Source organism: Aulonocara sp. 'chitande type north' Nkhata Bay, linkage group LG8 (assembly GCF_057382095.1).
Source record: "Aulonocara sp. 'chitande type north' Nkhata Bay isolate Kocher_YH1m ecotype deep benthic linkage group LG8, A_spYH_male_GT1.1, whole genome shotgun sequence".
In the NCBI taxonomy this organism is placed as follows: domain Eukaryota; kingdom Metazoa; phylum Chordata; class Actinopteri; order Cichliformes; family Cichlidae; genus Aulonocara; species Aulonocara sp. 'chitande type north' Nkhata Bay.
The window spans coordinates 27320935-27348508 of NC_141351.1; the positions used below are offsets into that span (position 1 = coordinate 27320935).

General features: G+C 45.7%; 1 protein-coding gene across 1 annotated transcript in view; it reads right to left on the reverse strand.

Moving 5' to 3' along the window:
• Positions 1 to 27574, reverse strand: part of stxbp4 (syntaxin binding protein 4) — a 52718-nt gene that overhangs the window by 1180 nt on the left and 23964 nt on the right. Inside the window, exons 8-22 of the mRNA XM_086304906.1 lie at positions 27124 to 27256; positions 26700 to 26806; positions 26091 to 26316; positions 25613 to 25697; positions 23919 to 23998; positions 23423 to 23519; positions 22447 to 22571; positions 21343 to 21432; positions 21182 to 21247; positions 12831 to 13010; positions 11399 to 11515; positions 10948 to 10997; positions 7483 to 7626; positions 7218 to 7349; positions 292 to 455 (exon numbers count right to left, since the gene is read on the reverse strand). Coding sequence (XP_086161032.1) covers positions 292 to 455; positions 7218 to 7349; positions 7483 to 7626; positions 10948 to 10997; positions 11399 to 11515; positions 12831 to 13010; positions 21182 to 21247; positions 21343 to 21432; positions 22447 to 22571; positions 23423 to 23519; positions 23919 to 23998; positions 25613 to 25697; positions 26091 to 26316; positions 26700 to 26806; positions 27124 to 27256 — 1796 coding nt within the window. The remainder of the gene's footprint in view (positions 1 to 291; positions 456 to 7217; positions 7350 to 7482; positions 7627 to 10947; positions 10998 to 11398; positions 11516 to 12830; positions 13011 to 21181; positions 21248 to 21342; positions 21433 to 22446; positions 22572 to 23422; positions 23520 to 23918; positions 23999 to 25612; positions 25698 to 26090; positions 26317 to 26699; positions 26807 to 27123; positions 27257 to 27574) is intronic.

Genomic DNA, 27574 nt, shown 5'->3' on the forward strand with positions numbered 1-27574 from the left:
CTCCACACGACCTCAGTAAAAACACGCAGACAGGAAGTGAGAGCGCATGACTGCTGCAGGAGGAGATAATCATGTTTTTATCATGCAGCCGAGTGTGTGTGTGTGCAGCTGACTCAGAGCGTGCGCATCCATGTGGGTTGCGGTGGGAACTCGGTACAATCATGAAGTTCGTCAAAGCTAAAGCCCTACGTTTAAGAATAAAAACTAAAACGATTTTTAAAAACTGGGAGCTTGCTCCTGACTCGTCCACTGAAAACACAGAATTCCCGTCTAAAGCATTTTGGGATGGACGGAGGATCCGCTCCCACATCTTTGTGTCTGCAGTTGGGTTCTGTCTCTGCTCTGCTGCTGCTCCATCACGCCCTTCCTCTGCCAATTTGAAGCATCGAGGGTTCCTGGAGCTGGCTCGAGAACCCGGTTTGGAAAGTCTGACGGGATCAAAGTCCCGCTGAACTCTGAGACAAAGTCAACGTGGAAAGTCTGACCACAAGAAGCAGGAGACAGACGTGTGTGGAAGCTGTTTTAGCGTTATGTTTCTTGAACTTTGGGTGACTTGAAGATTGAGGATAAAATGGTTAAAAGACATCAAACAGTTAAAACTTTGGTGTCTGTTAAGGCCCGAAAAGAGAATATACACCACAGGAAGACCTGCAGGAACCCTACAAGTGAAAATGATCATTCATTACACACTCCGTGGGAACAGTTCCCTTTCACTGAGCCATGCTGCTGGTGAGGTTATTCATTTTTAACGTCCACAGCAAAGTTCAGCAGGGTCATTCAGACTACGCTGGGTCCATGTGGCGGTGGATACCATCGCCACGGTTAACCATCCAGTCTTTAATGATGACGAGGTTTAAAGCTACAGCGCATTGCCTTCTGAGTGCACGATGGATCTCTAACGCTACACTTCTGAAGCTTTGGACAGATCCATTTCAAACACGCCAACAACTTCTGCAGCTGACCAATCACACGAGCCGAAGATGAAGTAAGGAATGACCAGCTTCCCTGCAGATCTCTCCTGCTCCAGTTCAGGAGTAACGTCTATAAAAAGCTTCCTGTGTACCTTCGTGGCGTATTAGGTTCAGAGAACCCCGATCTGGGATTTATTGAATATCCCGTGTCCTCCTGATCCCACCTGTGTGAGCGCCTGTGAGGATGACGTCACACAGACAGGAAGCTGAGGCGGTGCAGGCCGAGACTTGTTCAGACACACAGAGTAACTTCACACAGATGCATTTTGGGAAGCGAGCTGAATGAACACGAGAGTAAGCCATAGGAGGCGTTGTTGTCATGGTAACAGGGTCTGAGTCGTCACAAACGAGGAATGAATGAAGCCGACGAGCCTGCTGATTGTTTCTCAGGCAGGGAGCGTGTGTGTGTGTGTGCCAGGTTTACACAGCTTTGTGAGGACGCCGCTACACTTATAGGGACCAAATGCAGGCATGTTTGAGACTCACAGTGTGGTTTTAGTGGCAGGGTTGCAGTTGGGTTATGGTGAGGGTTAGGGCGAGGGTTAGCGTAAGCGGCTAGGGAAAGCATTATGTCCCCACAAATGCATGAAAACAAGTGTGTGTGTGTGAGATCTGATCCTGAAGGTCTGCGGTTTGTCTCCGGTGGTCAGATCCTCTGGAGCGATAAAACTGAACGAGAGCCAGCGGTCTGATTTTAAAGCCGAGCAGGTTTCCAGGCAACCAGTGGTGTGATGAAGATGAGCTACAGGTGAGCGTGATGAAGCTCCGGATCAGACTGACCTACTTTCTCTGCTGATTATCTCTAACAGGACGCCTGTGTCCCGAGCCGTGGCTGTTAATTATGTAACAGCGCCCACGTGCTGATGAAGGGAAATTAGGTGACTGTGTCACAAACCTGCTGAATGCAAACCAAACAGCTTTCTCCAGCAAATACACAGAGCCCAAAGAAGGACTCCATCACATATATAAATCTCAGTCAAAGCAGCAAGAAATAAGTTCCAGTTAACGGTTGTAGCTGCCACCGCCTCTGAGACCAGCACAAAGTAAAAATAAAGTTTTGGGGTTTTTCTGTTTTTTTCAGCAGCTCCACATTTAAAGATATGATATTTTCTGTGAATTGACACAGAATTCCTGCTGCCTGAGGTAAATACAAGCCATTTACCATATTATAGTATTGTCAGATTATTATGATATATATATATATATATATATATATATATATATATATATATATATATATATATATATATATATATATATATTAGGGGTGCAACGATATTCGTATCGATATTGAACCGTTCGATACAGTGCTTTCGGTTCGGTACGCATATGTATCGAACAATACAACATTTGTAATTTATTTTATCAACTTTCCTTCTGACGATGCTGTCTGTGTTGAGCGCTCAGTGGATCTGTGTTCGACTACTCCGCCTAGGCTGCACTGTCGAGCGCAGATCCACTGAGCGCTCCACACAGACAGCATAGTCAGGAGGAAGAGCACAGGGCAAGCTAGCAAGACAGAAGTTAAGCTCTCCTTGCAACATGGACCTCCCCCACTCTCATTCAGATCTGGCGTTTGGAATTATTTTGGTTTTCATGTGACGTATGACCCTGAAGGTAAGCGAGTCATGGACTAAAGTAAAACAGTATGTTGGATGTGCCACGCAATGCTCAATTACATTGGTGTGAACTAGTGTGTTAGCGCAGTTAGCTCGTTAACGTGTTGGCCGTCTAGCCCCATGCACGGAGCGATCGGCGGTAGCTCGTTAACGGAGATTTGCCGTGTTGTGGCGTTAAGGTCATTTCAACGAGATTAACCTGAAAGCACTAGTGGGAACACAACGAATATGACTGCACATTTACGCCGACATCATCCTAGTGCAAAGACAAAAACAACAAGCATGCTACTAACTTTAGCCGAGTCATTTAGACAGCTGTTAGCACATGATTCTCCTTATGCTGCTGAGAATATAGCCCAGAAGAAGCGGATAGTATAGCTTTTATTTTGGAAAGAGACATTTCTCTGTAATAAACTCTCTTTTCCAAAGATGAGTGATTCCTCAATCAGATACAGGGCTTGCAATATCGCTAGCCCGACGTCCTGGAGCTAGCGATTTTTTCAGTCGGGCTACCAAAATCTATCTCTTCCCTGCCCGTCGGGCTATTGTAGGAAAAATATATGTCAATGCTTTTGCATTCTTTCAGAAATGTAGCTGGGTAATTATGTCATTGGGTGAGCCACTGTCAATATGTGACATATTGAAGTCGCGTTTGAATTTGCGCTTGTTTTTTTGCTTTCACTTTGCAATCGTGCGAACTGTGTATAGAGAGCGACAGTACTGATTGGTGAGTGATGATAATTTGTGCACCAATTCCTCTGACATCGTCTTATTAATCGTTAGCTTACTATGCAAACATGACAAGTGAAATCTCCCGCAGCTTAAACATGTGAGAGGTTGATCGCGCAGAGAATCGCTGAGCTTATGTGAGTGCGTGTGTAAAAGCATTTCAGTTCTGCTGAGCCAAATAAGACAGGTCAGGGTGAAGAAGTGACAGCCAAAGAAAAGCTTACCACAAAACGGAGAAGTTATGACAAATCAGACTATAAGGCAAAAAGAAAGTGCAGCTTTATGGTTTCATGGACAAAAGAATTTCTGTGGCTGCAATATGATGAGCTAAATAACCAGGGCTGCACATAAGTGGTCCGCAGGTGCGCATTCGCTGTCAAAATAAAAAACACGCACAAGGGTTAGGGTTAAATTTAAAAACTGTACTTTTGAGTTAAAATATATATTTATAATTTTAATAAATGACAAATTAAAAATGCATGAACATTTTTTTGTATCAAAAAAATATCGAACCGTGACACCAAAGTATCGAACCGAACCGAACCGTGAATTTTGTGTATCGTTGCACCCCTAATATATATATACACACACACACACACATATATATATATATATATATATATACACACACACACATATATTTATATATATACATATATATACATATATATATATACACATATATATACACACATATATATATATACACACATATATACACACATATATATACACACATATACACACACATATATATATATACACACATATATATACATATATATATATATATATATATATATATAGTAGATCAGCTTGTTAGTGTCGGGGGGGGGTGCCTGTGATCAGGTACCCTGCTGGGGTAATAGGCAGGCCAAAGGAGGAGATAGAAGCCACTGACATAAAGACAAGAAAGCTCCTTACCATGCATGGAGGGTTTCACCCCAAGTCCAGCACCCACTGTATATATACACACATATACATATATCACTGACTTTCAGCTTGTTGTGTTTGTGGATATATGACTGACTTTACTTATTAAACATTCGCACATAAATAAGTGACGTCATATTCAGTACTTTTGACAGTTCACTCTTCGGCCGCTCCATCTTATTAAGGAACTTCCACATACATAAATGTCAATTTCAAAACTCAACCCCATCATTTAATGTGTTTTTGATTGAAAGTGATTATTACTTAAACTCTCTTAAATTAACTTCCAATAAAAAAGGTTTATCATTGATTGAAATTCATTCAGAAATGTTTAACGAATGAGCTGTCACAACTTTCAAGTACAAAGTTATGAAGTCTGTCACATGCCCCCCCCCCCCCCCCCATTTTTTTCTTTTTTTCTTTTCTTATCCTTTATTTATTTATCCTTCTTATTTCATTGTGCTGTATATTGTTACTCTTATTTGCCTTGCATGTCTACTGTACAAACTGAACTGGAATGACTGACTGTTCGCTTTATAAGTTCAATAAAGTTTGGAAAAAAAAAACCTCTTCGGCCGCTCCCTTCTGCCGTATTTTGCGGCAAAATTATCCACACCCACCGCCGCGCTATGAATTGTGGGATATATGGGACCACGAAGCGTGCACCGGACCACGCTTGATATTTGGGGAAATCGACGGCGCATTTGGAGTATGCATTTGAAGTACACTTCGAATTGGGACAGCCGTCGTCACGTGGCGGTGACGTAACCGCACTTGAAATGTGTACTTCAAGCGTGCAGACCCTGAATTGGGACACAGCCTCTGTGTATTTGCTGGAAACGGTATTCACACCTTGCTTTTCTCTGAACTACCAGAATTTAATCTTCCTACTGAGCTGTGTCCTGGCTCTGTGTATTTGCTGGGGTTAAGAACTATACAACTAAACAAAGGCTTGTGTATTTTCTGGAAATACATCAGCGCTTTCCTGAACTGTTAGTTTGTTTGTTACAGAGCTGTGTGAATCTCCCAGCTCGGTGTGTTTGCTGGAAACACTTTAAAAACGCACACACTCCACCCACTTCAGTTTCTCACCTCTGTGTATTTCCTGAATACCTGTCATTCTCCTGGACAGCACAGCGTACCTGAGGCTTCTCCTTAGTTCTCTGCGAGTATCACCTGGAAACACCTTTGGGAACTACATCCTTGTTCCCCTGACAAACACTTCCTGGTGGTGCATTCAAGGACGCTTGGAGAGTTACCTGACAGAGTGTGTTCTGTGTTCGTTTCCTCCAAATAGACTCACTGAATCAAAGCCCTCGTGTCATTTGAGTCTCTTAGTCTTTGATTTTTATGTATTTGTAATCATTTTGAGTCTCCTCTGGTCTTTCTGTCCCTCTGTGGTTTACTGCGTCAGCGTGGTGGCCGGCCTGAGTGAAGATGATGTGATGCTATTGAAATGCATCCAAGATGAAGAAGAATTCAAATGTTGTTGGAAATATTTGAGATAATGGAAGCACAAAATATTCAACAACAGTTCGGTCGTTTTCAGAGATTTTAATGTGGGATTTTTTAAACATCTTTTACCTTTAATCTAAAACTTCTGTCAGTCTTTACGTCTCAGACAATTTCACATGAAAAATTATTCCTTTTTAAAAATCTCAGTCGCAGCCCAGCTGTTCAGAGAAAAGTCACGACCGTACGGTTGAGAGCGGCTGATCCTTTTCCCCAGAGAACGCCGCGGGATCTGCAGCTTGTTCCGAAAACACAAACAGCAAAACCTCCAAACGCCATCGAAGCCCCTGAAGGCCTCTTTAATCCCAGAGTTCCCGTTTTAACGCGACCATCGTCCTTCCTGACATGGCGTTCGCGTGCGGGGCGGCGTGCAGGTTTCTCCTCCTGTACTGTTCGATGATGCGTCGCTGGCTAATCTACTGCACAAACACGAGCGTTCAGCCACTCAGACACTAAACACTGAGCTATGAGACAGAAACTACAGTAAGTTATCTAAGCTGTGTGAGCTCGCTCGTGGCGGAGCGGCAGCTACTGCACATGGCAACCTTATGATACTGTAATGTGTAAGTTTACATTGTTTATACTGTTTGTTAAATGAAGATATTTATTGAGACAGAGGCAGGGCAGGAGTCAAAGGACTACATGAATGTTTTATCCACCCACCAGGTTAATCGTGAGTTCTGGTGCCATTATAACAGGAAATGATGGAAAGATAAGAAATAACATCTAACTGACCAATAACAAAGCTGCTGTGTGTCTGCATGCCGCCTGTATTTAATGGATAGACCAATATGAACTTTGCATCATCATCATCATACAGTGATTATTAACATCTATATGTTTAAAAAAACATTTATTATACATTTTAATTCTGTGGATTTTCGTATTCGTCCACCTGAAAATGTGACGTCACGTTGAACCTGCATCGGCTGTTTATTAACGTTCACGTTTCTTTTATGCGTTAAAATTTTGTGAAGAATCTGAAAAAGCGCCGCAGAGCCGACCTTTAAATGTTGGTTTTTGAAATTCTGGGCTTTTATTCGGATGTTCCTCAGCACTAATTAGCTGATAATGCTAACACTGAGGGTTGGAAATGGTTACAAACATAAATTAGCACTTTGACAAAGAAAAGTAATGATATTTAAATAAAGCTGAGTTCTATTACGAATATGAACAATATGAAAACTTTCTCTTCAGGCAATTAACAACAATTGATTGTGAATGTGGAGCTGCGGGTTTTGGTGCCGTTTCTCTCATCGATGGCCAAACTTGAAAACATTCAGGTAGGCGCTCAGCTTCACAGACGCCTTCATCGAGTGAGTTAACCTGCACCAAACTCTCTCCTGTCGTGTTTCCAGGTGAAACACCTGACCCGTCCTGCAGCGAACGCAGGTTAAAACGCTGGAATAAAGCTGCTGTTCTGTGTGCAGATGCTTTCATGCAGAGTTCTGACATGGCGAGTCCTTCAGCAGGAGCTGAGGAGGTGTTGGGGAGAGAGCGGTGGGGATCACGGCTGGATGCTGAAGTCCGGCCGACATCTCGACGACTTTGTTCTCCAACAGTCGGGTCGTCTAGAAGCTCAGCACTGAAACGGAGGACAGTCGCTCACAGCGGCGGGTCGACGGGATTGTTTGTTTCGGCTTCATGCGGGGCGGCACACACAGACAGGAAGAGCAGGAGGAGGAGGACATGCAGACCGGCGTGCGTGGAGCTGAGATCACTTACAGTCGACATCCAGGATGGCTCTGACAGTCCGAGTGAGCTCCTGTGCCTCCTGGGCGAGTGTGGCCGCCGTCCACGGGCTTTTCTTGTAGCGGGCAGCGAGACCTTGAGACGACGCCCCGACTTTGACATCTCCGGAGCTGCAAACAGAGACAAGGATGAGTCAGAGGTGAAGTAACACAACGATCACTAACTCGGTCTGAGAGGACCTTGGTGGAGGTCGTCTGCAGCTGCGGAGCTCACAGAAGTCCTTTCATAACAAAATCTCAGGACAGAAAGCCCAGAGAATGTCCCAAACAAACGACGAAGCCTCGGCAGGTCGTCCTCGCTGAGAGCACTGTGTTGCTTCAGGCTTCAAATACTTGGTTCGTTGAGTCGAGGGTGAAATGATTGGTTGTGTGATTGGCTGATCAGAGTCCCAGCATGGACTAAAACACAAACCAGCTGCTACCTTCTTCTTTTTCTCCGGCTTATTTCAGGTTTTATTCTGATATTTACTCTGATTTTCTAAGAAAACTCACTGACAGCAGATAAAAAAACAAACTCAGTTTTCCTTCAATGCAAAAAGTTTTGATTGTAAAAGAAAAGATTAAACTTCACAAGCTGCAGGTTTTTTTTCTCCCTGAGATCGCTGATCATGAGGAACTGACAGATCTGACCAGACAAAAGAAGCTGCACAGGCTTTGTATTAAATACATTTCAGGTATTTTCATTATTTTCTGGCACATTTAGGATTTCAGCTGAAAGCAGGACATCCATCCCAACTGTTTCGTTGCTCATACCGAGGCTACTAGCTTGTAGGTGGCTCTCAGCCCTACTTTAGCATTAGCTTCTTTTGAACGTCCATGGCAGCTGTGTGAAGGTGATTCAAGCGCCTCATCTGGTTTGTTGTTACGGACGTTTCCATGGTGTTTCCTCCCGTTTAGCGAATGTTCTCTTTACTGACAGCGAGGAGCTTCCACGCTAACAGCGTGTTAGCATGTAGTTGTAAGTGTGTGACTTTTTACCTGCACTGCTGTGTGTGTGCTCAATATCAGACATACGTGAGGCTGACCGAGTGGTGACCAATCAGGACAGATTCTGGTCCCGGTCGGTTGATCGGTGCACTCTTCAAACCCTGCAGACGCTGCGTGGACCAAACCGTCAGGTCACTTCCTGCCGTCTCACAGCGCTCTACTATCCTCCCCCCAGTATGAACCTGCTCCTCCGTCCTCAGGGACATTTCTTTCTGTCAGTACTGTGGCGCTGATGACTAACGACCTTAATAAGACTGATATTCATGATTCAGAAAGCCACTGAGTCGGCATCAATGAGCCTTTATTTCTGACTCAAGCCTCACGCCTGCGTCTCTGAACGCGCTCACAGAGGCGCCGGCTGACATTTTAGCTGCCTGGTGGCCCAGAAACAACCAGACAGGTGAATAAAAGGAAAGGCAGGGCCCGGTGGGGGGGGGTCCCACGGTTATGAAAGATGAGTGGAGGTGTCCCACTGACCTGGACTGAAATAAAAGGAAGCAGGCAGGAGGTGTCCGAGCTGATAACCTGACCGAGTGACCCGATTCACTGAATCAGAGTTACACAAGCAGCCAGAAGGAGCCGAGGAAACCACGATGAGGAGGTGATAAGAGGAAAACAGAGAGAGGAGGCAGGAGAAATCGAATAAACACTGAAGAAGAAGAAGAAGAAGAAGAAGAAGAGCTGGGGGGTTAAATTAACGCTGAGAGGATAAGAAAAGGAAAGATGACAGTAATAAAGGGCACAAGGTAAGATGAAAGACAGCAAAGAAGGAAAGATAGAAAGAGAAATGGAACAAAAAAAATTAGAAAGACAAAGACTTAAGGAAAGTCAGAAATAAGGAAAATGGAAAGGAAGGAAAGATGGAGACTGATGGATGGAAATAAGGAGTGAGAGGAGGAGAAATCTGCAGAAAGAAAGGTTGTGAGGAAGGAGAGTTAAAATAGAAAAGACACGTACAAGATGAAAAAGGAAAGAACAAAAAAATAGAGGAAAAGGAAGGATAAAAGAATGGAAAGGATAATATGAGGAAGGAGAGAGGAAACAAGGATGAGAGTTAGAAAAACGAGGAAATTAGATCAGGAAGTGCTGTAACGTGTGACCTACTCTTCTTTGTTGGTGTCTTTGTGGAAGTTGATCAGATGATTGTTGATAACGAGCACAGAGTGACCTCACACACGCTCCTCATTTCATAACGCCGCCATCTCACCGCCGCTCACTGCGGGCGACCATTAACAGGAAGTAACTGCTGTCCTACCTGCACTGAAGTGGGTCAAGCTGGACCGCTGAGTGTGAGAGTGTGTGAGAGAGAGTGTGTGTGTGTGTGTAACCTGGGCTAATGGGCTCTGCTCTCAGCTGGATCATTACGTGACAGACTGAGGTGTCGGGGTCGCAGTCACAGTCTATTCACACACAGACACACACACACACGCACACAGTAACCTGTAAACACACATTATTACATATACTGTGCACACACACGTGAGCTGTCCTGACGGGTCAAACTGAGCCGTGTGTTTGAAACTTGGTGAACTCAAGTTTCTCTTTCCACTGTACCACCCTGTTCAGGTAGGGACACACACACACACACACACACACACACACACACACACACACACACACACACACACACACACACACACACACACACACAAACACACACACTGATGTAAATTCACACACACAGTAATGAAACATACAGATGAAGGCTGCTTGTTTCTATAGCGACCGCTTTACCAGCTCACACTGAGCAGATTGACTCGTTAGGACGGCCACCGCGTCGCTAACGAACAGCAGGCTCTCAATTATCATCGAACACACAGGTTTGTGATTCAGCTGTCTTTGTGGGCACCCTGAGGACCATAATAATAATAATAATAATGATAATAATAATGATGATGATGCACTCTCAGGCTCTGTATAAGCCCATCTCAAGCAATGACAGCAGAAAGTCAATAAGATTCAGCGACTTTAATGTCAAAATAACCGATGAGAGAAACCAGGTGAGCAGAGGAAGTGATCAGCTGGTTGCTGGTCGTGGCTGATGGTTTGTCCTTAATGGACTTTCCAGGATGTGGTTGCCAAGGTAACCCTCTAACCTATTTAACATCTCCTCATATGTCTGTCAACAGCTTCTTAATCGCTCGCCACCTGTTAACTTCACATTGCCATTGACTCGTTGTCACTGACTCTCTGTGCTCTGGTCAGCACGTCACTGCAAACCTGCTGCACATTTACAGCATTACAGTTAGTACTGCACATACTGCAGTACATTAACATACACTACTCTTTTACCCATAGAGTTTACTGCAGTACTTTTGCTATAGTAAATTTACTGAATACTAACAGTGAAGTCCTTTATCACACTGAGGACCTCACAAGGTGAAACATTTACAATGGTTCTCACAAGGATATATTTACAAGAACACACACACACACACACTCTACCTGTAGCTCTTTGGGGGGCAGTGACTTTCGAGTAGGAACTCCTGAACATTCTGCAGAAACAAACAAACAAAAAAGAAGGTTGTTTGTTTTCTTCTTTGTCTTTTATTTTGTTTTCCAGCTGCACCAAAAACTTATTTCATAAACAGAAATAATCCTGCTGAAAACATCTTTTCATGTAAAACGTCTCCTCGGTATGAGAGTTATCTGAAGGCCATTATTTTCTCTGTCGACAGTCAACACTGATGAAAGGATCTGATTTCAAACCCACAGCAGCAGCGAGCGCATCTCTTACTTCTCACTCTGTGATCTCTACTCAAACCTCATCTGCTTTTAAAGATGACCTTTGCCATTTGGGCCAATGGGAGTCTTTCCCCTACAAACAATGACTGTGAATGAAACTATTTTTGAAAGTGTTGCTGTATCGTGATGTCTGAAAGCTGAAAAGTTTTACCTCCACAAAGCTCAGCAGTTTTCCCGTTGACATCTCGAAACCCTTTTTGGCCGCCTCGCTCTTCCGCAGCTGACACTCCAGGACGGCCGCTCTCTTCTTCAGCTCGTCCGTCTCCTCCTGAGATCAAAAACATTCAGGTTCTGGACATTTATGATCTTCGTCTCCTCGCGTTTCCAGCTCCATATTTTTAATGCTAAACCCTAATGGAGTTTATTTATCTCGCGTTGGCCTGCGCTCATCCTCTGCATGTCTCTTTGCTCTGATTGGTCGACTTCTGGAAGTCCGTCGAGTACCATCTTTTCCGAAGTGACCCATGCACCGGACAGCCTGATGGGAATAGAGGACTGATTCCATCTGGGGTCACGTCTTGTGCACTTCCTGTTTCACATCTCGTCCTTTAAAGAAAGTAGTCCTTACTTCCTGCCCACAGTTTTTCCCACTGTGATTACCTGCTGAGCTACCCCCCTCGGGTGTCACCGCTTCCTCCCTGTTTGTTTAAATACTTTTGCATCAAGCTTCTCTTCAGTAAAACAAAAAGCTCATTTTTGGCTCCTGTTTCTGCTTTAACTGTAACTGGCTGTTACACGTCCAACCTTTTCAGTTCCCTTTCTCAGCGCTTTTTAAAACGATCATAAATATGTTAAATTAAAAGCAGTGGAGCCGGCGACCCTGAAACAGGTCATTTAACTGTAAATTAGTGTTCGATGAACTGGTTCACGGAGACTAAAGCAGACACCACAAACACAGACAGGAGCCAAAGAGGCCAAACATCTTACAAAAGTCTCATTTCCTGTGCTTGTCTTTGGTGCGTGACCAGTAAAAGCTGTTAATGAAAAGGAGGAGTGTTTGCATGCAGTCGTGCTCTGGCGTTTGGACAAAAGCTCTTTGTTTCCAGTGTGAGCACTTTTGTTTCTTTCTGCAGACTTTCTGCAGAGGGAAGCGGCTCTGTCACCAAATACACCTGACCCACATTCAGGCCTGAAGACGAAACCAGGACCTGGAGCAGCAATAACCCGGCACCAAAAAGCCTGTATTTTTAATATTCCCCTTTCATTGTTCCCGTGTTGAGAGACAGAAGCCCAGGCTGCAAACATGCTGCACTAAAGTAATAGAAAAACCATTACATGACAGAAAGGTTGCTGTTTTTTCACTATCATCATAGAAATGTTTGATTTTACGATGACTCAGCGACGATCTTTGTGGTCTTGGGTCAATGGGTTTGCTTGGTGGCTGGTTGGACGGTGCAGTCAGCTGCCTTCCTGCTTCCTCATCCTTCCAGTTTTATAAATGTGCCACATAACTGAAGCTGAAAATGGTTTCACACATAATCTAGAGAAATAAAAGTACTTAGCTGACCGGGACTCTGCGGTAATCGTCAGAGAGCAGCTCTGCTCGGTGCCTACCGTGAACTGATCCATGTGGTGTGAGTCACCTTGTTGGCTGGTGCCTGGTGCTCCATCCTCTGAGTCTTCAGCTCTGCGATCTCAGCCTCCAGCAGGTGGATCACCTCCTCGTAGTCCATCTCCATCCCTCTGGCCTGCTTCTGGGCTGCCTCAGCCAGCTGGATTCGAGTCCTCAGAGCTCGGCTCTCCTCCGCGCTGTGTTTCACTTCCTGTCAGAAAGAGTGGAGGAAGAGGAGAGGGGGAGGATGGGGTAGAAGAAGAACCTGAGGGATTACTCAGTAGACTTTCAGTGGTGCTTTCAGGCCCTGCTCAGTGCTTTTGAGAGGCCTCCCAGGTGGTCGTGCCATGATTTGGGATTTGTGGTGTCAGGATGAGTTAGTGTGATGAGGCTCTTTGCTGTGGCCTCGGGGACGTTTCTCTGAATCAGCAGGCTGTGCAGTCGAGTCCCAGCAGGCCTGTCAGCGCTCAGCATACCTCTGTCTGTGATAAGGTTACCTACGGTTGGAGAGCAGCGTTATCATCAGAACAATAAAACAAACCTCCGTCTGGTGACAAAGATCGATCAAACTGTTGATGAACGCTCACGGCACTAAACCTTTATCTTGATTTTTACCAGCAGCTGACACCATGAATTGATCAGGAAAATGTGAAAGAGGTGAGCAAGGAATTTCTCACTGACATTAACCCCATCGTTAGAAATAATGCAGGTTTGAAGCACGTAATCATCGGCTTCACTTTGAGATCTGTAGGCTACAGCCAAGATCCAAAAGCCATGAAATCCAAGTAAACTAGCAGTGAACAGGAGAACGATAGAAACTCCAAAACAGGAAAGACTCCTTAGAAAGTCAGACTAAAGGACCAGATGAAGTCGAGACAAAATGAGGAGCAGAAAAATGGTTTTCAGTGTCTTTAAACTGACTTTAATGTGCACTCATTTTTATAAAACTAGGTTAAAATAAACCTCTAATCATTTAAAACAACACTGACACTTATAAACGTTCCACAAATGCAGTTTATGAGATGCTAATTCATTTTATTTATTTCACATCAACAGTCGGCTCAGGGCGCACTTTATTGTAAGCTAAAACCCCTATAGTAACACAGATAATCAGACAACCCCTGTGAGCAAGCACTTTGGCGACAGTGGGAAGGAAAAACTCCCTTTGAACAGGAAGAAACCTCCTGCAGAACCAGGCAGGAAAGCAGTCCTACATATTTGTGCATGAACTGCACTGAAGAACGTTTCCTGATCAAGGTCCCTCACAGTGTTACCAGAGGCCGATGACCATGCCCTCCAGAGTGAGCAGAATCTACCAGCCGTCAGCATCAGTAGACGTCATCCTCTGAGGACCATGAATGCCATTATAACATTTCATGACGGTGCATTGACCAGGTGATATTTCAGTGAGCACTGCAGTCGCTGTTAAGACTCAGACGTCTCTGTGCAGTCACACCGTCAGCATGAGTAATGCTTGAGCTAAAAATAAAACGACAGGTCATCGTCGCTTTTTGGCAGGTTGTTGTTGTTGGTGGAGTTTTTCTCGGAATGAGCTCTTATTGTTTGATTGTGTGATTTAAGAGCGCGGCCGGGCCCGACTGACTGGCTGGCGCTCTCTTACGTAACAATGCTGGAACAAAAACAAGACACAGAGCTTACTTCATGTCCTCGTCTCGTCTCACTCCTGGCTCATTATTTTTCAAAACGTCAGCACTGTGCCCGATCTGAACTCTGCAAAAACCACAAAGCCACATTCAGTCAGGTCAAAGTGAACAAGGCTGGGCTCTGTGGACCAGCAGCATTTTAAACACACACCTTTCACCAGCTCAGAGTGACGCTGACATGCTGCTCTGCAAACAAACATTTTTACTCCTGTGTCAAACAGAGTGTGAACGACAGCCGTGTAACAATGAGTCACCGATGTGTCTAAACCTGTTAGTTTCTCTACAGAATCAAAGCACAACAAATGCTGTCTCAATTTTAGTCATATTTCAGTTGCAGCTGGCAGCTTTTCATTCACAGTGAAGCCCAAACTCTTCGCCCACTTATCCACCTCCTGCAGCCATAGCTGGACTGGCCATCGGCCCACCGGGCATTTGCTCTGTGATTTGATTTTTTGTTTTTATGGGCCGATGATTTTTTATTTTATTTTATTTTTTTATAACAGTATAAACAGTGAAAGGTGGTGTATTGGCCAGATGCTGGCAGATGTGTAAAAACAACTCAGTTGTTTGGTGGTGGCTGTGGCAGAGCTTCCACAGAGGCCAGCAGGTGGATGAGGGGAAGGGGAGGCAGGAGGAGCAGAGCCCCGAGGCGGTGAACTGAACTCCAGGTAAGAAGTTATGAGCTGCAGTCTATCTGGGTCAGATATGAACCAAGTTTAGTTTATTTTCGTTGTGCTGACTTTTTACAGTCAGTTACAATAACTCGTACTGCTACTAGCTAGCATGACGGAGTTTCTATACAGCTGGGTGGTGCTATGATGTTACTGATAGTGAGCTTTATTTTATTCATAAGTTAGTAGCTGCCAACCGTCCCGTAAAAAGACGGAATCGTCTGGTATTCAGAGAAAATATTACACATTTCGTTTTGAGGTGAAAAGGAACACAGTTTGTCCCAGACTTCAGCTACAATGAAAAAGACACAAAGCTGGATTTATTCTGTGTCTTTACGCTGCAGCTGCCTCTTCTCCTCTCATCCTCTCCCCTCTCTCTCCTGTTGCTACTTCAGTCATGAAACTGATCAATGATCAGCTGATCGGCTTTTCTCTCTTGTTTGTTTATCGCCCACTTTGCGCCAGAAAGAAGAAACCAGCGGATGTCGCGCTAAACAACAGCAGCACGTTTAAGCTTGATCAGCTGTTAGCTGTTAGAATTTATTTAATATTAATTTCTAGTATCAGCTGATGTTTGCTGGAGCCACAGCTGTAAAGCTGCTGGTCATGATGTCGGTTTGGATATGTGGTGAGAGGGAAACATGAAGATGAAACCAGGAGATGTCCTTACTGAACCATCAGAGCTGTGATGGAGAAACAGGTTTACCTTTTAGGTGACATGGATGAGTTGAAGTTATGAACTGTTTCTGAGAGACAAATAACACCAGGATCCTTTTCTAAGTAGCTGACAGCTGGTAACTGTGCAGGGGCGGGTCTAGCAGAGTGTTGCCAGGGGGGCAGGTAGGGCATTAACAGGGAGAGGGGGGCACAAAGAAATACTTTCTTATTCTCATTTTAAATGTCTAGCTTTTATTAAATAATTATCTGAATCTTACAACTAAAGTTTTTATCTGATGTACAACATATAGAAATCATACATATACCAACAAGACTGTACATCACCGTCACCACAGCGTTTGCTTTCATTCAAAGGCTTTATGGTTTTTCCTGTAATACCTGGTGGGCTGGTCTCTAGTCAAAATGCCCGGGCCGATTTTTTGTCCCAGTCCAGCCCTGCCTGCAGCTCTAAGAGCGAGATACGAGTAAGAGCTCACAGACCAGCTAAAGCACATCATTTCCTGCCCCAAGGCCAGTTGGACAACCACCACACCAACGAGGCACCCGGGAGGAACCCTGGTCAGACACCCAAACTACCTCCACTGACTGAAGTCCCAGAAATCCAAGCTACACCCTTCAGAGGAAGCTTGTATGTCACTGCTCTCAGCTTGTTGCTATAGGTGCAGAGTGCGCAGGCATCACCCCAACACTCGCCCGGGAAACCCCGAGACACTTAACCATTGCCAGAGTGGGCGCTCCACCTCTTCATGCTGACCACCGTGGCCTCAGACTTGGATGAAAACCATGAGAAATTTGGAGCTCCATGTTCGATAAAGCAAACAGGAGCACGTCACAACTCAAGCTATGCAGATGAATAAAAGCACTACAGGCCAGAGGGAAATATGTGCTGGCATACGGGCCCAGCTGGGCTTTGACCCCATGTGATCTTTGATGCAGAGGGAGAGCCAGTCTGTAGCGTGGAGGTTATGTAACTCTCAGGGCAGTGAAACAGACACCAGCAATAATTAGACACTCATAACTGGAAGCAACCACTCCCAGTACAGTTGGCACACTGGCAGCCAATAACCTGTAACCCTGCAGCGCTGAAATAAACATCGCACGGTAAACTGATCTTTGGTGGCACTAACAGATCAGAGTGAACACTGAGTTTTGTCACAACACTCAGTGCAACACGAACCAGGAAAGAAACACTGCAAGATTTCACCGAGGAGCATGCAAAACACCACGGGGGCCCAAAACTCCCCCTCATGTAAAGATACTCATGCAGGCAAAAAAGAAATATATTTATCTGCTATAATGAGAACAAATTGTCTGAAACTGAGGGTTTACTGAGCTCTGAGTGCCTGAGATCACACACACACACACACACACACACACACACACACACACACACACACACACACACTCGAGGCAAAGAGGAAGCAGACTGGGGAGAATTTGGCAGCTCTCATCCTCCTGCTGCGACATCATATGCAGTGGAAGCTAACAGAACACACATGAAGTAAATGCAATGATTTATGAACAAGATTCTGAAATGCTGGACACACACACACTCACACACACACACACACACACACACACACACACACGCACGCGCGCACACACACACGCACGCGCGCACACACATAGTGTGTGTCATCCATCTGTTGCCTCCAATTTTCTCTAGTAATTAAAAAATCTGCAAACTGCCGTTTCAAGAATGAGGTTTATGTTCATGTCCACCACTCCAGCTCTGTGGGGACCAATCTCAGGTTTTAACCTTTGGAGCGAGGACATTAATGGAAAGTAGGGACATCAAGCAAAAGTAATGAATTGTTTTTTTTTTGTTGAATGGGGAAAGTTTTTTGGAAACTTTGAAAAAATGTCTTACTGGGAGACTTCAACGCTTATCTGGTCAACAACAGTGAGACATGGAGGGGCGTGACTGGGAGGAATGGCCTCCCAGGTCTGAACCCCAGTGGTGTTCTGGTACTGGATTCCCGTGCAAACCACAGTTTGTCCATAAAAACACCATGTTCAAACATAAAGGTGTCCATAAGTGCTCGTGGCACCAGGACACCCTAGGCAGCAGGTCAATTTTGAGATCGTATCATCATATCTGATTGCGATGGAAGGTGCCTGAACATGTGAGCACCTTTCCCATAAACACCTACTCGGATCGACTCACCACAGCTCAACTCAGATCGAGTGATTTTACATTGCATACGACACGAACGCTACAACAAAGGTGGACATTGAGGCAAGAATATACCTGCTGCTCGGTCTGTGGCTTTTCGCCAGACTTGGGGACCATAGCGTCGTTTCTTGGAGCCATTTCCCTCATTGCGTCGTTTCAAAAATGGCAGTTTTGATTTTCATGAACGAGATGCTCTCATGACTTATTGAGTGAAAACTGTGGTGAACCGAGGAAAGTCAGTCCGAGTAGGGGAGACATGGGGACATTGAGTCTGAATGGACCGTGGTCAGCACCTACACTACTGAAGCTGCTGCACTGCTCTACGGCTACAAGGAGGTTGGTGCCTGTCATGGTGGTAACCCCCTCACAGGTGAGGGGAACGGCTGAAGAAGAAGCACTATCCCGCTGGGATACCCTGTGGGACTTTGGAGGCAGCCAATAGGTGCCAGCATGGCTGTGGACGTTTTAGGGCTGTAATGGTTGACACGCCTCTACAATATTGTGTGGAGATCAGGAGTGGTACCTCTGGATTGGCAGGCTGGGGTGGTGATCTTTAAGAAGTGGGACTGGAGGGTGTGTTCCATCTATAGGGGGATCACACACTTCTTTACCTGCCACTCCTTCAGTATATGAATAGTTACCTAAAATGAAACAACAGTGATAACTTTAAACTTTGTCACAACTGCAAAGGTCACGTACATCGACTTAATTCAGCACATTACCTTCACACAGGAGCTTCCAGGACTGAAATATAAACCCAACGTGGAATTACTCAAAAAAACTGCAGTTCCTCTGATGGCCACTTGAGTCTCCAACAACCCAGAGAGCAAGTGTCGGTCCACGCTCACTTTTATATATGGTCCAAATAACAACATTATTACTGCCAAAAGGCTAACGAGACCAAAACCAGTGGGTGATGTCATGGTGACTACATCCATCTTTTATATACAGGCCATGCTTCACTCGCTGCCCTCATCATAAAGAACATAATTACTGGGTTTTCTTTACATGAAACCACGGTCCACGGGCAGGGTGACAACATCGCTGTGCATGAATGTCCTCGTTTAATAATGGAGTCCAACAGGAATGCAAGTCTTTTCTTTACTTTGTGCCTCTGGAGGACATCATTTACTGTAATTTGTGCTGCACAGTAGCGCGACACGCTGTCCAACAACACAGCACAAGTGTGACCATCAGAGCAGAGTGGCTCAGAACTGGGACACACTGGCTGGTAAAATTAGACTCCTGGATGGTTTCCAGTGTAGAGTGTCCACTAAGTGTGGAGATGAGGTGTGAGTGTGTCTGTGTGTGTGTCTGTGTGTGTGTGGTGTATGGTTTGGTAACTAATGGATCCCAGCGTGAGCTCTCTTCCCTCCAGCTGTGGCTTCAGGGGGGCCCGAGGGGCTCTGAGAGCCCCCCCCCCCCGTCTTAAAGGCTGACTTCCATCTCTAATGAAGGAGCATGTCAGCCCGCTCTCCTCCGCCCGCCTGCTCGCTCCCCAGAAAAGGCAGCATAATGGAAGAAAAATCCCTCGCTGTGCACAAGCTGTACAGCCTGGCAGCGCGCGGCAGAACAAAAGAGCAGCGGCCGGTCCCGCTTCTACCCAGACCAAAGGTTTTTGTGCTCCCTGAGAAACAACACTCACATTTGCACCGACGGCTGCTTCCTGCTTTGTTTGACTGTTATGTAATAATAACATAACTTCTCCATCTCGAAGCTGAAAGCTGTGGCAGAGCCGTTAAAATGCCACGCTCAGACAAAGGATATTAAAAGCACTTCAGCTTATTCAGGAGCACCAACGACTCACACCTCCAACGACTTTTACTGACAAGCAAACACAGTTTCCGAAACAGGCGGAACCTGGATCAGATTATAATAATAACAATAATGATGTCCAGGTGATTTATCTGCATGCAAACACAGTGTGAGTGTGGAAGGCTAAGTGACTCCAGCCTGGAAACCTGATCAAATCCTCCCTCAGACGATTAAAGGCTGTCAGCTTAATTCAGCTGTGCAGGTTTGTTAAATATGCAGGCAGCGCTGAAGCTGACAGTCGTGATCTGCGCCCTGATGTGACTGCAGGCAGCCAGGACATGTCTGAGCAGCTAACGTTGCTTAAAACCTGCTTTTATACCAGGACAGATGACAGAGACGCAAAGTAGACTTCAGAATATTTTAAAGTGTTCTTAGAGTTTGTGAGTCGATGCAGTGCCTCTGCACCTCAGGTGCACACTGAAGTGGTACTGCATTCCTTCTGATGGTCAGCAGGGGGCGTTTCCCCTGGATGTTCATTAGCATGGTCAAAGTTTCTAATAATGAAGCCACTGGATGAACAGACTGCTCTGACACTCAGTTCCACACAGTGTTTTTACTCTTTTAACTGTATGATGTCATAGATGGGAGATATCCCAGGACCCACCCATTAGCGTTTTGTTCACAATGGGCGGGGCTAAAATAACCTGTTTCAGACAGAGGATGAACTGAGGGCCTGCACCAAGGCCCAGAATCACATAAGGAATGATTATTATGAACTGTGTGTCATGCAAAGCTGCTCTGGCAGAGTCCAAGAAGAAAAAGGTTTCACTATGAAAAAGCAAAGAATAGAAAAAGTCCAATGTCTGCAAACCTGCCAACACTCGGCGAGAAGCTAAAGGCGCGACTGCAGAGCAGGAAGTGAACGCTCAGCTCCTCATTTCTGCTCCTTGGGTCTGAAACTCAGGTAAGGAAATGCCCCACCGGCCTTTGTTGTTATGGTGCACTTGTCGGCTAAATGTAGATATTGATTGATTTATGCAACCGAGCGGGAGCGAGAGAGGCCGAGACCCTTCAGCTCTGAATCACAACAAACACAATGTGGGGAGGAGGAGGAGGAGGAGGAGCTATTCTAGAGCCCAAAATAAAAACAGATTCACCACGGGGCTCACAGTCCTCCCCCACACACACACACACACACACACACACACACACACACACACACACACACACACACACACACCGACCTGCAGGTGTGATGATAAAGAGCGTGTGTGTGTGTGTGTGTGTATGAAGGGCTCCACCTGCTGATCACACCTCGTCTCACACACACTCCTGACTCCAGCATCCACCACAGCCACTGACCAACACATGACCTGTGTATGACTTCCTGTTTTCACACACGTGCGCAGGTCGGATGAGTGCAGCAGGCGTGACTCACCTGTTTGACCTTGCTGAGCTCCTCCTCCATCTGATGGTGGACTCTCTGAGACTCGACCAGCTGCTCCTGCAGATCAGAACCGACACTTTAGAATATTTACTGAAGCCCACTTTTCTTTGGATATGATTGAATTCTACAAAATGACTCAGGCGTGAGTCTACCTGCAGCCTCTTGATCTCCCTCAGAGCCTCGATGTGCTCCTTCCTGAGCCGCTCCATCTCCTCCAGGTCCTCTGAGTCCGACAGTGACGGCTGCACAAACACACAAACACATCAGAAACATCTGCGACAGAGAACGATTCGTTAGCATCTCGTTAGCGTGAGTGTCAGGCTGAAAGTGCCGTAAATGATGAAGAGCGAGTGAAAGCAGCACATTGAGGCTTGTGTGACGATGACCTGAACATTAATCACACCTGTATCCTCTCACAGGTGCAGCTGCTGCTGCTCTCAAGTCCACCGAACCTGTGTGACCCTGTGTGACCCTGTGTGACCCCAGCACAGCTCTGCTGATAGGACCCTCCTGTTCAATGGCAGCGTCCACAGTGGAGTGGACGTGGAGTCATCACGTGCTCCTGTTCACTTAAACCTGGATGATCCTCAGTCTGATGAATCCAGGTGATCTCAGAAAACCACCGGAGGCAGCAGTGAGTCCCCATTGACTCCCATATTAAAACTTTACAGCAGTGTTTGTTCTGTTGGAGACTTTGGGAGCATTGTTAATGACATCATCTGATGACATCATCACTCATACTGTACTAACAGACGTATAAATAAAGCGACTGCTCACCATGTCCACGTTTTTATTTTGCTTATAACCAGCAAAGTAAAACTGGAGCTTAAAGGTCACTTTTTTATTCTAATAAACAATAAAATGAAAAGATAAAAATAAAGAAGCAGAATCGATCCCGTTAGAAACGCCGCACAGGCAGCATCATTCCCACCTACACCTTCTCCAGGTGTTCCCTGCTCTGTTGCTGTGACCGCCTCCACCATCTCCGTGCTGTGACTGACACTGATGACCCCCCCACACCCCCCACATACTTTAACATACTGTAATATTCTACAAACACTGTCTGCACTGCAAAACTGAAAACTGTGTTAGTACTCTGTTGTGCTTTTCCTGAAGGCTGCATATACGTGCATACATACAGGATGAGTCACTCAGCATCTTTTCTATGAGTTTAAAGTAAATTACAGTTAAAAGTTGTTTATAAAGTTCAGTAACTGTGTGACATCAGGCGTGTGCGCTGTGCTGCACGCTCCTACCCTCGGGTCGCTGGGCGACTCCAGCAAGCTGAACAGGTCGTCGGACGTGAAGCGAGACCCGGGCTGCGTGACGCCCAGCTCCTCCAGCTGAGGCTTGAACAGCTCCTTGATCAGGCTCTCGAAGTCTGGGAACAGAAAACAGACACGAGCGCTCAGCAGGAGGCAGAACGCCAACCCGAGCCTCTCTGAGGCCGAAGCAGCGACGAAACCTGCAGATCTGCGTCCTGCACTTGACTTTCATCTTCAACGCTGCCGCGCCACATCACCAAGCCTCCTTTAAACTGTGCAAATGGTGAATGAAAACACAATATGGATAATCTCTGAGCACAGTCAGCCATGTGACCACACCTTCTGTTTTTATTCTACGAACAGTGAGATTAATGGATCCCCTCTGTGTGTGATGGTGACAACCTGGCGGCTGCTCAGAAGAATTCAGTTCAAACAGCTGCTCCAACAGCAGCAACAGTTTCTACGTTTCAACTCTGATGTCCAGCAGCAGACAAAGACATTTTATTCTTTCTACTGAAGCTCTCTGCTTTTCCTTCACTTTTTCAAACAGTGCAGTAAAACCCACAAAGCAGAATAAAAGCTCTGAGTTAACGCAAGTGAGCAGAAAGTGTGCAAAGCTCGAGTCGCTGCGACGTCAGAAGAATCGAGTCCCAGTTTCCCAGGTGAAACCGCCGAGGGCACAAAGGAGGGAAGGAGGCGAGTAAAGCCGAACGCAGGAGAAACAAAACTCCAGCTAAAAACATCCAACAAGGACACAGCAGGAAACCTCCTGACTGCTGGAGACCAACATGGTCCAAACACAGCAGCACAGTCATCAGTTTACCTCAGAGCTGCGCTTAAAACCTTCAATCATGAAAAGAAACAAGAGCTAAATACAAATAAAAGTACATGATGTCCTGCACAGGTGTGAGGATGAGGGACACCTGCAGGAGGACAGCCACAGGTGAGCTGAGCGATGATGTCTTACCTGTGAAGGCCACCGTCCCAGCCGGATCAGCTCGCAGTCTGGACCGGAGCGTCTGCCGCTGAGTGTCGGAGGGCTTCAGGCCAATCAGCTCCAGAGCCTGGACACAACCACACACACAGATCGATACACAGCTCACATGGTGCAAACACACACTGACAAACAGCCGCTGACCAATGAGAAGAGAGTATCGGCTCATGAATTGGTTCAGCTGACACTGTTGTGTCGTGATGAAGTACACAAACACATTTTGTGTTTTGTTTGGATTTGGGAACAAAAAGGTTTTTCCTCGGTTCCCATGAAGCTGAATGATGTTCGTGGCGTTCCCGTCAGCGTGCAGGGAAATAATCACCTCATGCTGTCGCACTGAGGACTCGATAGTTTCTGTGCAGATTTACGTGTTTGGTTTTTTTCTTGCCTCCTGGTTGGTTCATCCTGCTGACTCTGCTGTTTCAACGTCAGCGTGAAGCGTTCAAAGGTGCGACTCACAAACACTCACCTGCTCCAACCTTTCTATCTTGAGGCGGCAGCTGTCGCTGAGGGAGCTCTTCCTCTGAGGAGGCTGACTGCTCGGAGACTCTGGAAGCAGAGGAACACACACGGTTACTGCAAAGACACAAAACAACTACAAACAACAAATGCTGATGAAACACACACACAGAAAACAGGGAGAGAATGACACGAAACACGTAACAGTCCACAAAGACACAAAAGAAAACTCAAAAACGGAATAAAAATACACAAAATATCCACAAATCAACTACAAAATGATGCAAAATGACCAGAAATTGTGACAGAGAGATGCAACAATCACAAAATGTTCAAAAATAATTACAAAAAATATTTAAATAAACAACATGAATGAACCATGAGGAGCCAACGAGTATAAGAATCACGTTTACCACCACATAACCACAAAACCAGGAAATTTGAATTTGAAACGATCGTGTAACACCATTCATCGATACAAATTTAAAGGTCGGTGCACTTAAACGAGGAGGTAACAATCTCAAAGAAATCATGAAGTCACTTTAAATATTGAAAGAATTAATGAGATAGTAAGTAAATGCAAGTTCTGCCTAAATTCTGTGTATTTTACAGGAAAACAGACACGAATTTAAATCACTTTTTATTCACTGTGCAGTTTCATGGTAATTTTGCAGAAAACCATCTTCCTGCATCTTGTTCTCTCTGTGCTGCGGCTGTTTGATGGAGCAGGTTTTATGTTCTGTTGTCCTTTTCTTTTAGTCTTACTCACGACTTACATTTGTTACAGTTTCATTATTTTTATCATGAATTATTTCCTGTATAAACCTTTAAACATTTGTAGGTAAATATAATGAAATTGTAATTGTAAATCAAATACATTTGAATTCTGTTCATTGCAGAGGAGTTATGCCTCCTTTATGCCAGAACACAACCCTCCTGTGTCTCTGCAGGTGTTACAGGTGTGTTAGCTCTGTGACCCTAGCAGCGTCTTCTTCAGCCTCAGACATCACCATGGAGACAGGTCGGACTGGTTTGCTGGGACAGCCTCAGGTCGTCCATCAGACAGAACATTTCCCACATGGACAAAGACCTCAGGCCTCCTCATGATCCCAGTGATGCTCCGCACCTCTTCAGCCAGTCACAGGCCAGACCTCCACTTACCTCACTTCCTCCTGTGACAGGAGGACGCATCATCTGCCCCCCAACCCGCCTTCCAGACATTTATTAACAGCTCACGGTGGCTCGTCTGTGAACACACATTTGCCTGCATATGTTCACATTCTCCTGATTCTGCTGTACCATTTCCTGATGTTGCAGATTTCCGTACTGTGTGAAATTCAGGTCTAAGCTACTTTATGCAAATCAGAGCTGTTGAGTATCTGGAAACTCTTCCACTAGGGGGGTCACTCCCACTAGGTTTAAATCTGGGACTCCCCACCATTTGACCTTAGAACTGAAGAAGCTTCTCGGATGAGAGGTGAAACGTCTTCAAGCAACTTAAAGAAGTCCAGACGCTTTTCTTTGCAAGCTCCTTTGACTACGATGACCTGGATGACTGAGAACCTTCACAGACAAACTCTTCCAAGTTCCTAAAACTACTGAAAACCTGTGGTTTCCGTCCTGCATGGTGTTAAATGCTGTCACAAAGCTGCAGGTGAACAAAGTGAATAAACCACAGACGTTTCCTGAGCGGTGGATACGTACCGGGGTTCGTCTCAGGCAGGCTGTGACTCTCCGGAGGCGAGGACACACGTGTCTGCTCTGCTCTGCTCGGAGACACTCGCACCTGCTTTCACACATTAACATAGCATGTTAATGACTGTGTGTGTGTGTGTGTGTCAGATATGCTCACGTGTGACTCTGTTCTCACATTAAACTGACAGTTTAAATAAATGAAGTGACAACTAACACGTTGTCTGTAAATCTGTGCTCTCAGCTGTGGAGACGACACGTTTCTCCAGGCCGCGCTGAAGTACCTGCACAGACAGGCTATCAAAAACTGTCTAACAGACTCTTGTTAGTGCTGACTTTACACTCAGCGCCACCACCAGGCGGTTCTTTTGTTAAAGCGGTGCTGAGACGTCCTGCTTCCTCTCTAATCTAACTTTAAAGAACGAGAGCTCAAATCTGTGTCCTGTGTTTGTACAAACTTTTATGAGGCTCTCAGAGTCCACGCCCTGACCTGGGTGACGTTGACTGATGGCAGAGTCTCGCTGGCAGGGTTTCGGCTGGAGGTGATCTTGGTAATCACGGCCGGCTGCTGAGGCACGGTGCCCAGGACCGGGCCCCTTATCTGGGGTCCACCCCCACCACCAGACCCCTGCAGGGAGATGGGGCTGTGGGGCCCGCTGCTGGAGCTGGAGGACGACCTCCGCCTGATGAAGGCAATCTCCACGGTCGGGTCGGGTCTAGAACACAAGATGAGTCTGAGTTAAACGTCTGGATTTAACACTTAGAGTCCCCCGAGAGCAGCAGTGCCCAGCCTTCTACCTTTCTACCTTTAAAACCCGCCTTCCAGCCAAGGCGGGTTTTAAAGGTAGAAAAGCCAAATGGCTGCTCTCGGGGGACTCTAAGTGTTAAGTGATCAGAGACGACCTTCAGTTTATGTTTCTATTCAGTTTTTATTATTTACTAATATTTTCTATCTTATGGTTTCTGAATAGTAAACGATGCTGTATCTTTGAAAAGCACCTGAAACAACAGCAGCACACGAACAGCTGTGTCTTTATGTCCTTGCTGTGTGCTATCCTGTCATTTGCACAATGTCTGTTCGGTATCAGGTGTGCCGTACCTGAGTTTGGTGCGTGTCAGGATGCCCCTGGCCTCCTCGTATGTCACTCCGATCAGCGACTCTTTGTTAATGGACACCAGCTGGTCCCCAACCTGCAGCCTGCCGTCCTGAAGCAGCACAGTCAGACAGGAGCAGTGAGACCGCGTGTTCAGCAGCATGCTCACATAAACACTATCAGTATAAGTTGGTATGATTATTATAGATGAGCATAACGCGAGTGCTGTAGTCTGGCCTTTTGCTGGCATGAAGTTGAGTCTGCTGAGGACTGACATGTCACCTTATCTGTTATCAACCCAGTGAATCTCCAGTGGATCATATCAGATGCATTTTTAGTGTCCGCTGTAGACACAGCGGGCTGCCCAGCGGGGTTCTCACTGAATCCAGAATGATCGGAATCAAACCACCGGACCACAAAGATGCTGACCTTCTGGCAGTCTCCTCCAGGCGCGATTTCCTGAATGAACACCATTGGTCCTTCGGGGCGGTTGGCTCCTCCCTTGATGATGAGCCCCAGGCCTGTTCCCTTGGCGACACATATCAACTGAATGACACTGTCACTGAGGACACAGAGAGAGAGGCGGCATGACAGAGAGATTAAAAAGCACGCTGTCATAATCTCTAACCCTCCTCCAGCTTCAAACTGCTGAAGAGGCTTTTCACTATTTTTAGTGGCTGCTGGTGTTTCCATGCAGCTGAATCATAGTTTATTATGTAACCGCCGTCCAATAACAAACTGCCTGGACTCCACTCAATGTACTCGTAGTTAAAGTACTGCAGATTGATTATGGATGTCAGTACTGCGCTCTACTAACATGTTAACAGTGTTGGGGAGTAACGGAATACATGTGCCGCCGCTACGTATTTAAAATACAAAA